Source organism: Electrophorus electricus, chromosome 17 (assembly GCF_041902795.1).
Source record: "Electrophorus electricus isolate QZ-2024a chromosome 17, ASM4190279v1, whole genome shotgun sequence".
Taxonomy (NCBI): Eukaryota; Metazoa; Chordata; class Actinopteri; order Gymnotiformes; family Gymnotidae; genus Electrophorus; species Electrophorus electricus.
The window spans coordinates 4,547,939-4,562,176 of NC_137513.1; the positions used below are offsets into that span (position 1 = coordinate 4,547,939).

The 14,238-nt window shown below is 49.1% G+C and overlaps 1 protein-coding gene across 5 annotated transcripts in view; it reads left to right on the top strand.

Annotated features, from left to right (window-relative positions):
- sez6b (seizure related 6 homolog b) overlaps positions 1 to 14,238 on the top strand; it is a 121,130-nt gene that overhangs the window by 77,205 nt on the left and 29,687 nt on the right. For all 5 annotated transcript variants that reach the window (XM_035534287.2, XM_081700035.1, XM_035534288.2 and 2 more), the window contains exon 4: positions 10,281 to 10,470. In XM_035534287.2, the coding sequence (XP_035390180.1) occupies positions 10,281 to 10,470 (190 nt within the window). The remainder of the gene's footprint in view (positions 1 to 10,280; positions 10,471 to 14,238) is intronic.

A 14,238-nucleotide genomic window follows, 5' to 3' on the forward strand; every position in this document is an offset into this window, starting at 1 on the left:
ATCTGCTAACCCCCTAGCCCCCTGCCCTGGCAGGGACCCCGGTCACCTCCCGGGAGAGGAGGAAGAGGAGGAGGAGGGGTGCGTTACTCCCTCTCGAGAGCCACAGTTCTCCCTGTTGCCGTTTGTGCTGTGAGGGGATTTGAAGTTCGCCAGCACAGCCACAAGGCTTTTAGATGTAGAGAGCGCAGACATGTACTTTAGAAGTCTTTCAGCTGAAGGGTGAGCGAGACGAGGGGAGAGAGGTGAGGTGGCTTCTGTGGGTCAGATATCATCTATCAGCTCCTCTCAGCTTTTGATTGGCTCTCTGGCCAGGGCTGGCCCTTCCCTCTCACCCTCCCTTACCCTCTGCACTCCAGAGGTCACCTTCCTCCGCAGCTTGGCCTCCGGCCCCGGCACTCTCTGGAGCACCCCGTCGAGCAGAGCTGCTCCAGGGGAATTAATGACTTCCCAGGGAAGCAAAACGAGAAGGGAAAGAGCAAAGGGATTATTATGGAAGGGAGAATTTGGGCTGCGGCGCTTTTCAGCAGAGAGGGACAGGCAGACCGAAAATGAGGCTGATAGGAAGGAATAAGGTATGGTCAGAAATGGTGTCTGTATTTAGCTTTCATAGGTTCGGTCAGGAGCACTTTATTCATTAATAACGTAATAAAGGCCCTTCTCTACTCACTGTGTCGTATAGTAGCTGCTATTTCCGCCATGTGCAGCCCAACCGTATCTCTGGATTAGCCCGTTAACTCGTGCTGTGCTCTTCCCCGTCGATTTCTCTGCTATTCGCTACGACGGAGCTGGGAACCGATTTCATTCTGTTCCCCACAGTTTCTCATTTGTGGACGCCTCGTACGCACGCTGGCGCCATGGAGGGGCTCTGGGCGTGCATTCTCTTATTAGCCCGATTACTAGAAATCGATTTCCTGCAAACGCGTGCGGCCGAACTTTCATTATCAGACCTGAAGAAATGAGAGGTGGCTGGCGCAGCAGGCTGAGGTTCGAGCCCACCGGTTACAAACGTTCCCCTGCTATTCCTGCGCCCTGCGTCAGCCTGTGGAGCTTAGAGAAGGATGGATGTTTGGGTGAAGTGTAGGCTGTGCGTTGCTCCTGCCTGTCTGCATGCCGGGTCTCCCTCATTTACCGCCGAGCTCTCAGAAATGCATGTGTGTGCAGTCATAGATGTACAATAAGCATAAAAGTACAGAACTTCTTTGTTAGTTTGAAAAAGCTTTGTGATCCGTGTCACGGGATGCTCCCCCACCCCACGAATAACATGGTACAGCCTGCCGCGTGCAGGGGGGATCACATGTATGTAGTCACGCCCTTACAGAATGACCAACCACCACAGGACGCCAGCTCCCTCGACAAAAGACGGAAGTGCGTAGGCAAATCCTGCGCTGCTGTCTGGATCCCAGGACCGCGACTGACTCCGCGTCTGCGTCCACTCCGGAGGTGGAGGGGAACACCCCCAGAAATTTCTTGGGGGGTCCTGAGGCTATCGGGCCAGGGCCGAGGAGTCTCAATGTGCTCCACAAGGACCGTGAAGTAGGCAGGTTGGTGGGGCCGGCAGGACTTCCGGCTGGCGGGGCTTCAGCCCGAGTTCCTTTCCTTCCGTGGACTCGCCAGAGAAATTGGAGGGTCCGCCCAAAGCCTCGGTGGCAGACCGCCTCTGCGGCAGAGGAAAGGAGGTCAAGGGAGGTCAAGTCAAGGGAGTCTGTGCGTCGTGCCGTGCCCTGTGGCACTCGGGACGCCGTTACAATCGGACACCTTAGAATTTGAGAATATATATATATATATATATAATCCTTTCATGCTAGTTATTTTAGTGACTTAATAAATTTACATGTAAATTTACATTTACCTCTCAAGTGACTGCAGGCTACAGTACCACAGATGTTATATGAATGGTCATTTATCTCACTCTTGACGAGTGTGTCTTTGATGTCTCTGATGACCTTTAGGAGACTGGTTTGTACAGCTGATGAAGGACGTCTGTCTGAAATGTCCTGTTTATCTGGCGTCTTTGTGAATTTCACTAGAATTTTGAATATCATTACATCTCTTACTAGAAGACACCGCGGTCACTCACCTGGAATCTTCACCTCCCAAAATATCGTAATATATAAGCCTCGCCTGTTACACAACAGCTGCCAGCAAACGCTGTCACATGCTTCCAGTCCTCATGTCTTTTTAGCTGTGACTCATGCAATGTTAGGAGGTAGGGTAACACACTTGGAGGATAGCGCTATCCTCCCCTTCCCGATGCCTGAGCTCACAGACACCTGTGATTGGCCACTGTCACTGTGATTGACAGCCTGTTTGCTCTTTCAGACTCCCAGCCACAGATGGCAGTGGCGTCATCACAGACGGAGCTCCCAGTCTCCCGATGATCATACGAACACATTTCTTTAGCACGCTCACACATTCACACAGACACACACACACACACACACGCACACCCCTGAAATGGATTTTATGTGGTCATGAGTTTCTGAACTCAGCCATGGAAACATGGCAAATCGCTGTGTGTGAGAGCATTCTAATTTTACAAAAATGCTGAATAAATCTTTTTTCCTCTCCTCACTCTGTTGGCTCTCCTCCTCTCCTGGGCGCGGTTTAACTCTGGAATTTGACATTGCCTCTGCTTCTAATTAAACAGATCCTCTTAATCCCCGCACCAACGCCACCTCTTCTCCAATTTTCTGTCCCGTTTTATTTTTTTTCTTCTCCAATCGTTGTTTAAAGTCCATAACACTCTGCGCCATTGTTTAAACTCTACAGAGAATCTATATGTCCCTTAACCTACCTCAGCCCTTTGTTTTCCATGCTGTCGGGGCTTTGCCTTCCTCTGCAATTTCCCGGGCCGCTGTTCAGCCGTGTCGCATAAAACCAATTTCAGCGGCGGTGGGCATTGCGGCGCTAATGAAAAGATGGGACGGGGGCGAGAGGAATGTTAAAACAGGATAAACGCGGAGGCGAGGCATGCGGGACGCAGGAGCCCGGGGCGACCCCTTCTCGGACCTCGGTAAGGTGTGGGACGCGGACCCGCCTGTAAGGACGCGGCGCAGATTGGCAGGACTGGCTGCTCCACTCTTCAGCGCGCGGGAAGCCTGTTTCAGGCCATGATCTGAGTGGAATGGTGTAGATGAAGGTGGCATTTATCCCATCCAGGGCTTGGCCGGTCGCTGTCGATTGTTTCCTGGCATCAGTGGGGCTCCGTGTGCTTTTTGTGGCGTGGTCCAGATCAGTGCTACCTGCACCTGCTCACCCAGGCAGAAGGGGGCAGTAATGAGTGCAGCTTTTGCATTAACCTCAGCGCTCTTCTGCATTGCGTGGCCCTGCCCTGCCCCATACAGCCTCTGTTGTTGGGGGACGTGAGCGGATGGAGGGGGTTGTAACTGGCACGTGTGGAGCTCGTCGGGTCATTTGCAGCACAATAGGGTGTCGAGAGCGAGCAGGACAGGGCCGGCCGTCCTTCAGTGACACGCTGCAAGCCAGAGACAGGGCAGGGGCGCGTGGGTTGTGTGTGGTGCGTGTGGGGCACGTGTAGAATGAAGTGTGTGGTGTGTGTGGATCGTGTGGGTTGTGTGGGGCATGTAGGGTGTCTGGGGTGTGTGGTGTGTGTGGGGCATGTGTGGTGTGTGGGCCAGCCGGTCCTGGTGGACCTCTGCCCCACGCCACAGATGGGTGGAGGTCTCCTTCACTCTACATTTATTCCTCCATGGCCTTTCCTTGCTCTCGTTCATCTAGTTTCATCTACTTTCATCTGCTTTCGTCTAGACGGTGCCCTGCCTCTCCCTGTGATACTTTGGTACTGGACTCTCCAGCCGCCCCTCATACACCCACGACTCATTAACACCGCGGCCCAAGTGATGCCTCTCGTGCTCGATGCGGACAATTTAGCCGCTTGCATTTTCCGGCGGCTGGAGCTTGACGCGCAGTTACCTGATTCGCTGGACACGCGCAGTGTGTATCCTGCAGCAGTTCTCATCCTGGACGGTCGGGTGAAGCAGTACTGGTGTGCGTGTGCTACTCGAGCCCTCGAGTGCGCTCTCTATTGGGAGCAGTGGCTCCCCACTACAACTAAATCTATATAATTTAGGAAAATGGTGCAGGAGGTTGGAGAGGTTTTAATGAGGCAGAGAGAGGAGCTAAAACCACTGAAAAGTGTTGGCTTGGTCCCAGCCGGAGTGTTTAAAGGCTGATGTGGTGGGATAGTTTAAAATGCTTCAGGCTCACCTGAGCCCATTTACCAGTGCTGAACTCAGAACATTTTTATGATGGACCTTCTCCTGGTGCAGTTGTAGCTGTCCCAATGTGCAACGCCTTTCCGTCCTGCTGCTTGGGCGTGGCCATGGCTGACCCCTCCCACGCGTTCTCGCGTGTGAGCAACATGGTGGAGATGAACACCCTCTGCTTCTCCAGTCTGGTCTGAGTTCATGTTAACTGAAGTGGAATCTTTTTTTATTAGTAGTAAATTTGTTCAGTGAATTAGTTCAGTGAATTGAATCCTTATTTTAACTAATTAAAGGGTTTTATAAGAAATTTGAATTATTCTCACCTTGTGAAAGAATATGTTAGAAAGTAGTCACAATAAAACAGGCAAATAATGCAGGATATTTCACATTTATATGAGAGATGAAAGCTCACCCCTATTTCTGAAAACAAACAAAAAGGTGTAAAATTTGAGGCGAACCATTATTGAGTATCACAACTGAAATAAAAGGTCCAGAATAGTAAATAAGACCGTAGAAATGTTAGTACTGACTGTCTGACTCAGCTAGTACAAGCTGGACCACTGTTAGGAGCGACTAAGCTTACTGTGCTTATAAATGAGATCATTCGCATTATAACTGAGTTTACTGGCATTATAATTGAGTTTATTGCCATTATAACTGAGTTTATTGGCATTATAACTGAGTTTATTGGCCTGTCATTACAGGTTTGCTTAGCATAATAAGATGGCTAAATATACCAAAACAGGAATCCTTACCTGCTTTACAGTGTGCTGGTGGGGCCTTCTATGCTCTGGTGCTGCTTTTCCAGCAGGGTCATGGGGCCTTCTTGAAGGTCATTCACATCACAAATGCCTAAAGGTCTTCTGAGTGTGATGGAGTTTTGATCTGTAGCCCTGTTCCTCCAAAGCCCAGGGCTGTGGAAAGCTCCTGTTTGCTATAAGATCCCATTTCAACTTCAATTTGAGAAAACAGTACACAAGAAAAACACATTCTTAATTTTGCAAGTTTCGAAAAGAGACTTTTTTTTGGGGGGGGGGGGGAATGTTTGCACAATAATTAAGTGTATGTGTATATATATATATATATATATATATATATATATATATATATATATATATATATATATATATATATATATATATGAAAAATTAAGGTCTTCATATATTTCAGTGCTTAATGAACTGATATGTTCTGCTTCTCTAGCTTGGACGAGCCAAATTATATGTTTTTCTTTCATGAACCATTACAGCTGAGCCTTTAACATGTTCTGGGATTCGGTTTGTATAACGCTCACAAATCTAGAAGCAATGGTCTAGAATAGCCACACAATTCTAGAAACAATTTCTGATGCATCCTGTTGAGCTGTTGCTGAGAGCAGGTCGTAGGGGATGGGATTGATACACTACAACTACTCAATCTCTCTCTCTCGCTCATATACACACTCAAATGCTCAGTGCATCTCCATCTGGTCCAGATGTGCACTGTGGAACAGGTGCTCTGCAGTGAATCATTCCCTCCTTCTCTCGTAATCTTAGTCTGTAATTAGGAGTGTGGATCCAGCGCCCTCTGCTCGCGCTCTCTGCTCGCCTGTTCCGTTCCGGAACGCTAATTAGAGACTTCCTTCCTCTACTCCTTTCATCCTCTACCTCACTTCTCCTCCTCAAGTGGGCTGGGACTGAGGAGAGAGGGAAAAAAGTGTGTGTGTGTGTGTGTGTGTGTGTGTGTGTGTGTGTGTGTGTGTGTGAGTGAGTGAAAGAGAGAGAGAGATTGTCGATCAAGCATTGGGGTTTTAGACTCTTATGCCATAAAGGAAGGGAACAAGGCTAAGATTTATATACAGTTCCCTACGAGGTCTTGGAGAGTCTCTCTCTCTCTTTCTCTCTCTCTCTATCCCTCTCTCTCTCTCTCTCTCTCTCTCTCTCTCACTACGTACTTCATCCACACACCCAGTGCCAGACTTTCAGCGAACACCTAAACAGTCATAATCCATTGGAGCGTCATGGTGTCTCTGCGTGCCCAGGCGAGGGTAGGCAGGACTGGATTGAACAATAATGGGCGTCAGGTCCTTGTTTCAAGCACCCGTGGCTCGTAGAACCGTCGCTGGGAGAAAAGTGGGAGTCGCCCCCATATTGTAGTCAGCTGGCACGGCTCACTGTGCGCTCAGAGCTGGTGCTCCGCCAAGACAGGCACTGGGAGCTCCATTTCCAGCAATCACAGAGCCAGAAGATCACATGGCTAGGAGTCAGTGAGAGCTATATTGGCCTCAGTAGGTGCTCTCTCATTGGCTGTGCTCTCAATGATTGTCTTCTTATTGGTCAGGAATGATGGCTTGGTCCTTTTCTTTCTAATAAATTAAAACAGAGTGATGCTAACCAATCTTAGTTACACATACAGATTATGAATTGTAAAAAATTGTATAGAAATTAAACAAGATAGATTTTTAAAAATCATTTATATATCAAAGAAAACCAAACCACAAAGAAAACCAAAACCATTTTAAAAAAGCAATTATGTATAATTGCTTTTTAAAAATGAAACCTTTCAGATTGTTCTTTTCACAGTTTTCATGTTTTGTTCACCTGCCTATGTTGTAGATGTGTGTCTTGGTAATTTTTTAAGAATCTCTGTGTGTGTGTGTGTGTGTGTGTGTGTGTGTGTGTGTGTGTGTGTGCGTATGTGCGTGTGCGTGTGTGTATGTGGTCTCATTAGCTGGTGGTATCAGTTGTGATTAGAGCAGCTCTGGTGGAAAGATTGCTGCCAGGCACAGGCACATCAACGACCTCTTTATCTCTTTTGTGCTCTCTCTCTCTCTCTCTCTCTCTCTCACCCGCTTCCCCTTTGCTCTTCTCTTCTCTCATCCTGACTGCTGCTGCCTGTCCCTACAGATTACCCGTGTTAGTTTATACCCTTTGTAGTTTGTTTGCCGTGAGGTGAGAGGGATAAGAGGAGACGTCAACTCTCCGATGGTGGCACCGCGGAGAACATGGTGCCTCTAGCCCCTCCCACTCCCCGCTTCCACTTGGTCTGTGCTCAAGGGGCTTTCTGCTAATTCTCTCTTAATGTGACACAGCATGCATCTCCAGATTAATTAACCATCCTCCTACCCTCAGAGAACTGATACAGTCAAGTGTGTGTGTGTGTGTGTGTGTGTGTGTGTGTGTGTGTGTGTGTGTGTGTGTGTGTGTGTGTGTGTGTGTGTGTTATAGAGAGAGAGAGGAAGAGACAGAAATGAGGAACAACACAAAGAGAAGGCTACGGATACAATAGCTCTTTGTACAGTGATTATATATTTATATGCCAGACTAAATAGTTTATTATATGTGTATTATACTGGCTCAAGCATGGGTTGCATAACCACATATTCAGTTTATTATGGGCTTGGGCTTTGTACATGATCTTGTGATGTGGTTTATACAAAAGATACACACACACACATTCCTTCACTCAGCACTCCTCTTGATTCTTTGAAATTACTTATCAGATAGTGACACTCACACACACACACACACACACACACACACACACACATATTAAACAATGTATTTATCCATACAGGAGCTGGGGGAAGAGTTGTGGTGGCCCCTACAGCAGGGTAGGGTTAAGAACCCATGGCCACGGTACCATGGCAACAGTCCAAAGAAGATCTTTCCACCCAGCGCCTTCTGACTCCAGCTGTATTCCACTTCCCACTGTAAAGGCTTCAGCCGCTGTAGCTTAAAACTAATGTCCAGCTCAGGTTTTCCAAACACACAAAAAAACATCAATCTTAAACTAAGATGTTTCCATCATTCAGCCAACATTTTGGTTCAAAAGTCCATCACCATCCGGAATCTTCTGCTGTCCCAGTACAGATCCACCCCATGCACCTCAGATGAGAGCGATAAATGTGTTATCGTTTGTCAGTTCTGGCTCAGCTCTGAGATAATGGTTTGCTTATGAACAGTCCTAAAGTCAGTAAGGACGAGTCTCCTGAGCTGCTGAGGGACCAGGCTGAAGGACCAGGTTACTGAGGGAGCAGGCTGAAGGACCAGGTTACTGAGGGATCAGGCTGAAGGACCAGGTTACTGAGGGAGCAGGCTGAAGGACCAGGTTACTGAGAGACCAGGCTGAAGGACCAGGTTACTGAGGGACCAGGCTGAAGGACCAGGTTACTGAGGGACCAGGCTGAAGGACCAGGTTACTGAGGGACCAGGCTGAAGGACCAGGTTACTGAGGGAGCAGGCTGAAGGACCAGGTTACTGAGGGATCAGGCTGAAGGACCAGGATACTGAGCGACCAGGCTGAAGGACCAGGTTACTGAGGGACCAGGCTGAAGGACCAGGTTACTGAGGGAGCAGGCTGAAGGACCAGGTTACTGAGGGACCAGGCTGAAGGACCAGGATACTGAGCGACCAGGCTGAAGGACCAGGATACTGAACGACCAGGCTGAAGGACCAGGATACTGAACGACCAGGCTGAAGGACCAGGTTACTGAGGGAGCAGGCTGAAGGATCAGGTTACTGAGGGAGCAGGCTGAAGGATTGGAGGAGTGGAGGGGGAGAAAGATTATATTTCCCTCATTCTAATCCTGTTAGTCGCGTGCAGTTTCTCCTGTCATCACTTCAGCCGTCTTCGCAGCTGCACGTCTCTGCGTCTGCGCGTCTGCCTCTTTGTCTGTCTCGTCGGCCGTGTTTACGCGAGGAATTACACAAATGGTGCAGGCACTCGGGACTAACGCCAATGCAAATTGGATTATGGTGAGCAAAATTCCACAAGTCTTTTATTATCCCGGGGCTTTTAGTATAATGTGATTACTTTGTAATGCACTTTTGTTTTATGGACTGTTTCGGCACAGTGTATCTAGGGCTTTATTAAGTGCAAATGTCTCTGTGTTCTCCTCGGGATGTCAGCTTCGGCTGGGAGAGTGCCCGAAGGCGTCCGTGTTTCCCATCGTCCAGGCGGGGTGTGTGTTGACATGAGCACAGAGCAGCTCCATGCAGGGGAGCGTGTCTCAGGCACGGGGCTGAAGTAGACGGGCTGACGGGGCCTGTATCCAGTTGCGTGTCGTCGCCTCCATTCTGAAGCATCTCTGTGATTGTGCTGCAGACAGCGAGGGTCCGTGCCGTTGCCACCGTGTCCACGTTAATTACGTGTGTCCAGCCTGGAAGCGCCGCGTCCACTCCCGGCTTCGTTAACCCGCCCCAGCACTACACCGAGTAGCTCGTTTCTCGGGTCGTCCTCATTTAGCCTGATCTGAATTCCATTACTAGCGGCAAGCGGGAAGCAGGGAGCTGTGCGGGTCGGTTCCTGAGACCAGAGCCGGAGACCCCCTCCGCGGAAACGCTGCCTCCCGGCGTCACATCCCCGCTCAGACGGATGTACTTGTACTCATGGAGGCCTGGTTCTGCAAACCCCCCCCAAGACATGCTGCGCAGATCCGCGGCCCCCGTTGCAGGCGTTGTAGTCAGGACAGCAGCTCGGTGCGGCCGTGCTGTGCGGAGGCGGAGACGAAGACGTGTGTACCCACTCCGATAGGAGGCAGGAGACTGTCACTCACGCTGTTTTCCTGGGTAATTAATGGGCTGCTTTGACAGTGAGGTAGCAGATAAGGACCGGGCAGCACCAGGGCAAACATGTCACTCACGCGCTATCTCGATCCGCGGCCGCGCTGGATCTGCTGAAGGTTGTCTGGGCTGTCGGGCCCAAGCATGTGTGGGAGGTGGCGTATATGCTTTCCCTCGTGCTCAAGCTTCACTCGCACAGGGAGCCGTGATGTGCAGGTGTCAGGCAGGCAGGTAATTATGGAAACAGAAAGGCTCTTCACATAATCACTTGGGTGGAAATGTTCGGCCTCTCGTATCTTTGCTCCTCTGATTGGGGCTTGAGCACCTGTAATAGATCAGATCTGCTGTTGCAAATGAGGTCAGCTGGTCTCGGATTGTGTCAGTTCGTCTTGACATGACCTGACTGTGTAATGTCTAATCTTTTTTTTTTCTCTCTCTCTCTCTCTCTCTCTCTCTCCCTCTCTTTCTCCCTCTCCCTCTCTTTCTCTCTCTCTCTGTTCTTCCTTCCAAGGTGGTGAACGTGAGCCTGGCCGAAGGGGACACGGTGCGCTTCGAGGACGCGGGTGGGCGCAAGCCGTCTGTGCTGGCCAACGAGTCCATCCTCATCAAGGGCCTGGTGGTGCGCAGCTACAGCAACCAGATCTCCGTCCACTTCCGCAGCCGCCGGGCCCCGCCCGGCTCCTTCCTGCTCCGCTACCAAGGTAGGTCCCGCCCCCTTGTCTAAACCCCGCCCCTTCAGCCCGGCCGCGTTACCACCCTGATCCGCCCCCTGTATCCTCCCCAGGTGGCACTGTTCCAGTGCTGAGGACAAGCCTGCTTATGAGAGCACTGATTAGATTGGCAAGCGTGATTACGTGTCTGGGAGGAGGGTGCTTTCAATTATTACTTTCCATTAGAAGAGGCTCTCTGCGCACCGAGGGGGAAACACTCCTTGTTATCACTTGTCGACATAATATGCTTACGCTGTCCCGAAAATGACAATGGCTGTCAATAGGCCGCATAATTACACTGATTGAAGGGCGGGGGTGACGTTCTTTGCTAACGGTCCTTTAACAGAGATGTCAGAAAGTGAGACGCGCAGATTTGGGAACGGTTACTGACCCCGTCCGCGCTGCAGGTTTTGTTCTCTGTGGAGAGAGGTGGGAGGGGGGGAGCAGCACTTTGTACACAGACAAATCCTTTTGTTTCCGTGAACTAATGAACTGTGTCGGGTTTGTAGCGGCGCAAAGCAATTTCACAGCGCTCTAATGCTGCTGTTGAATAAGGGAGCAATTTTCCTCTCGATCTCTGTCTGTCTCAACCCCGCTCACTTGCTCTCTTTCTCTCCTTCTTCCTCTTCTTCGTTCACTCTCTCTGGGCGTCTCCCTCTCCTTCTGGGGGACGGGATCAGTAGTGTGTACCTCCCAGAGAGCAGATCCTGCCCCCGTTAACAGGGAAAGGGAGTCTTTCATGCCTCTATTAAGCCCATGGCAGTCACCCACAGGAGCGGAGCTGAGCGCCAACCGTCAACGTTCCCAGTTTCTGTACAAAATTCCCCATTCTCCTCTTGCTGCACTGCACCTCTGCGACAGTCAAATCAAACCTTTTTAAAACATATCAACAAATCAAACATGATATGCAATTACATCTGGAAGAGGGCCATAGCGTATCGTGTGACTGTGATTTATCTACGCTGAGGAACGCTCCAGCTGCACCAGCAGGTGGCGCTCCACTGGGAGCAGCACCCCTCCCTCCCGCCCGCACCCCACCCTAGCGACAGCCTGCGTGGCCTGACGGATGGGGCCCTCCCCCAAATGTCGGGCAATGCCAGAGGCACACGCATTAAAGATTTAGGCCCCCCTCAATAATTCACCACGCGCCGAAACGGCAGCGTGGCCCCTGTCTTTAGGTCCCGCTAAAGGTTAAATACAAGCAAGGTGGGATTGAAGGAGTCGGCTTGACGAGGGGCAGGGCCAAAGGCCTCACTGGCCTTTTCCGATGGGAAATAAGCAGCACCGGCGCTCTGGCCGTGGCCGGCAGCTCAAATGTCACAAGCGGCAGTGATGCCTCTCGTCTCTTTGTCTCTCAGACATAGCTGTGATCAGACACACGTTACCAGCGTAGCGACAGATCCAGAGCCTTGCAACTGCAGCAGCTGAAAACAATAACATGTTCAGCATGGTGCCCTGAGAGCCGTTAGGTGTGAATGAGATGAAATTAGTTTGCCTAAACCTGCCTTGTTGTACTGGAACACTATATGAAACTCAAGTGTTTATATGGGTGTGGTGTTTTTTGAATCAGTGTTGTTCCAAGAGTGTATATGTATGTATGTGTGTGTGTGTGTGTGTGTGTGTGTGTGTGTGTGTGTGTGTGTGTGTGTGTGTGTGAGTCCGGTTTTGTGTGTTGGGGAACCCTCGGCATCTAAACTCACCTTAGCACTCCTGGTTTTTATTTTGTTTGCTTAGACTCCCTGAACACGTGGACTCTGTAGGGCAGAGGGTGCTAGACAACCCCTCCATTTCCTCCGCTGAGTAATGTGTTCAGCGACGTGTGCCACGCTCTCCACATAGCTGTGCACTGAGCATGTCCATTTGTTTAGACAGTACATATGTATTTTACTGCCTTAACGATTAGCTGACGTTACAAGCTAATGATAATTAGAAAGATTTTCATGTTTCATAGAAATATAAAAATTGGTTTTGAGGGCACACTCGATAATTAGGCAATCATGAAGCCATCTTAATTACCAGGCCATTTAAATTTCATTGAAAAACTGCCCGAAAACAAATTGACTTCCTATTAGCCAACATTAAATTAAAACTAAAGAGGCATTTGCACTCAGCTGCTGGACCCTCAGCATGCCTGGAGACTGGAATTCCACCCTGTGTGTCCTCACCATACTTGGAGACTGGGATTCTACCCTGTGTGTCCACACAGTACCTGTAGACAGGAATTCCATTCTGTGTGCCCACACCATGCCTGGAGCCTGGGATTCACTAGCCCGTTCACATGTGCGGGTCCTTTGCTGGTAGCTTCTGTGAATGGCCCAGTAAAAGTTGATTGGTTTTGGCATGGTGGTAAAGGCCGAGTAAAAATGTTTTATGATGTGATATTAAAGAGAGTCACAGCCCTGCCGTGGCCTCATTCAGCCGGCCTTGTTTTATGGCGCGACGGTAAAGGGGTGAGCTGGCAGGAACTCGGAGACGTACGCCACTGCTCTGCGGGCAGATGGATGAGGGGGTGCCGGTGTTTTATGCGTCCTGGTGTCTCCTGGCCCTCACTCATTTACCCCACTGGTGGGGGCAGTGGTAGCTCAGTGCTTAAGGTACTTGACTAGTAATCATAAGGTTGCCAGTTCAAGTTGCCACTGTGGGGCCCCTGATTAGGACCCTTAAATTTCAGTTGATCAAGTTGTGTTCAGTCATAATTGTAAGTCACTTTGGATAAAAGTGTCAGCTAACTGCCATAAATTTAAATGTCTCCTGGCCCTCACTCAATGCAGCCTCATCGGTTCAGTGGGATGCTGCAACAGGGAGTCTTTTCTAATGCACTATGAAGTTTTTTGTGTGTATTGTGAAATGGCAAAATCGTTTGACAGTTGCAAAACTGCGAGAACATTAACGAGAACTTAACTGTCATGTAGAACTTCTTGACAGTTTTGTAGAAAATCCACTGTATAAACATGAAAGAAAGTAGGTGTCCACAGATGGACCAGGCTAGTGGTCAAAGCAGAGGGCGGAAATGTCTGTGTGTGCTAATGTAGTCAAGGCAACCGTGACATTTCTCTTATTCTGAGGTTATGAAAAATATATGCATTCCCCTGACAGTATTATTCAAGAACAAAAATCTTAATGAATTGCTTAATTAATGTACAATCTTTATATAGCTACAAAGCAACCAGCAATTAATTACCACAGAAATAGTATGCATATAGAACTATCAGCAACTAAAGTAAAACAAAGTTTTACACAAAGATTTAAAACCAGGTGCATACAGAACAAGATGAATTATGGTTAAAAGCCCCCTAAAGCTCTATTCCCTTTAGGTTGTTCATCTATTTTTGTATGTATTTTAATAAAAAGTATTACAGGATAAAGGCTGTAGAAGCTCTCATATATAAAGGAGTGCAAAATTCTGCCATAAAACCTTTTCAAATCTAATTCTGAAAGTAAAAAGAAGCAGTGGGAGGTTCTTAGAGCTCAGGCAGGAGGTTGTGAAAGAGCTCTGATTAAATCCACACTCCAGCCGGCTGGTGCTGCTGCTGCACAACAGCTGTGTGTAGACGAGGGCAGAGACTGGCAGAATTCCAGTGGCTGGACAATGTCGTGTATCAGTGTGATCACGCCGATTGTTCCTAAAGCTCCAACTACATGGCCTTCAGCACCTTTCTGTGAAACTCATAGTTCAAGTTAAAATGCAAGTGAGGGATTACTGTAGGTGGCGTTAGTGGCAATCAACAACACATGAGCCTCGACAAATCAACACTGTAC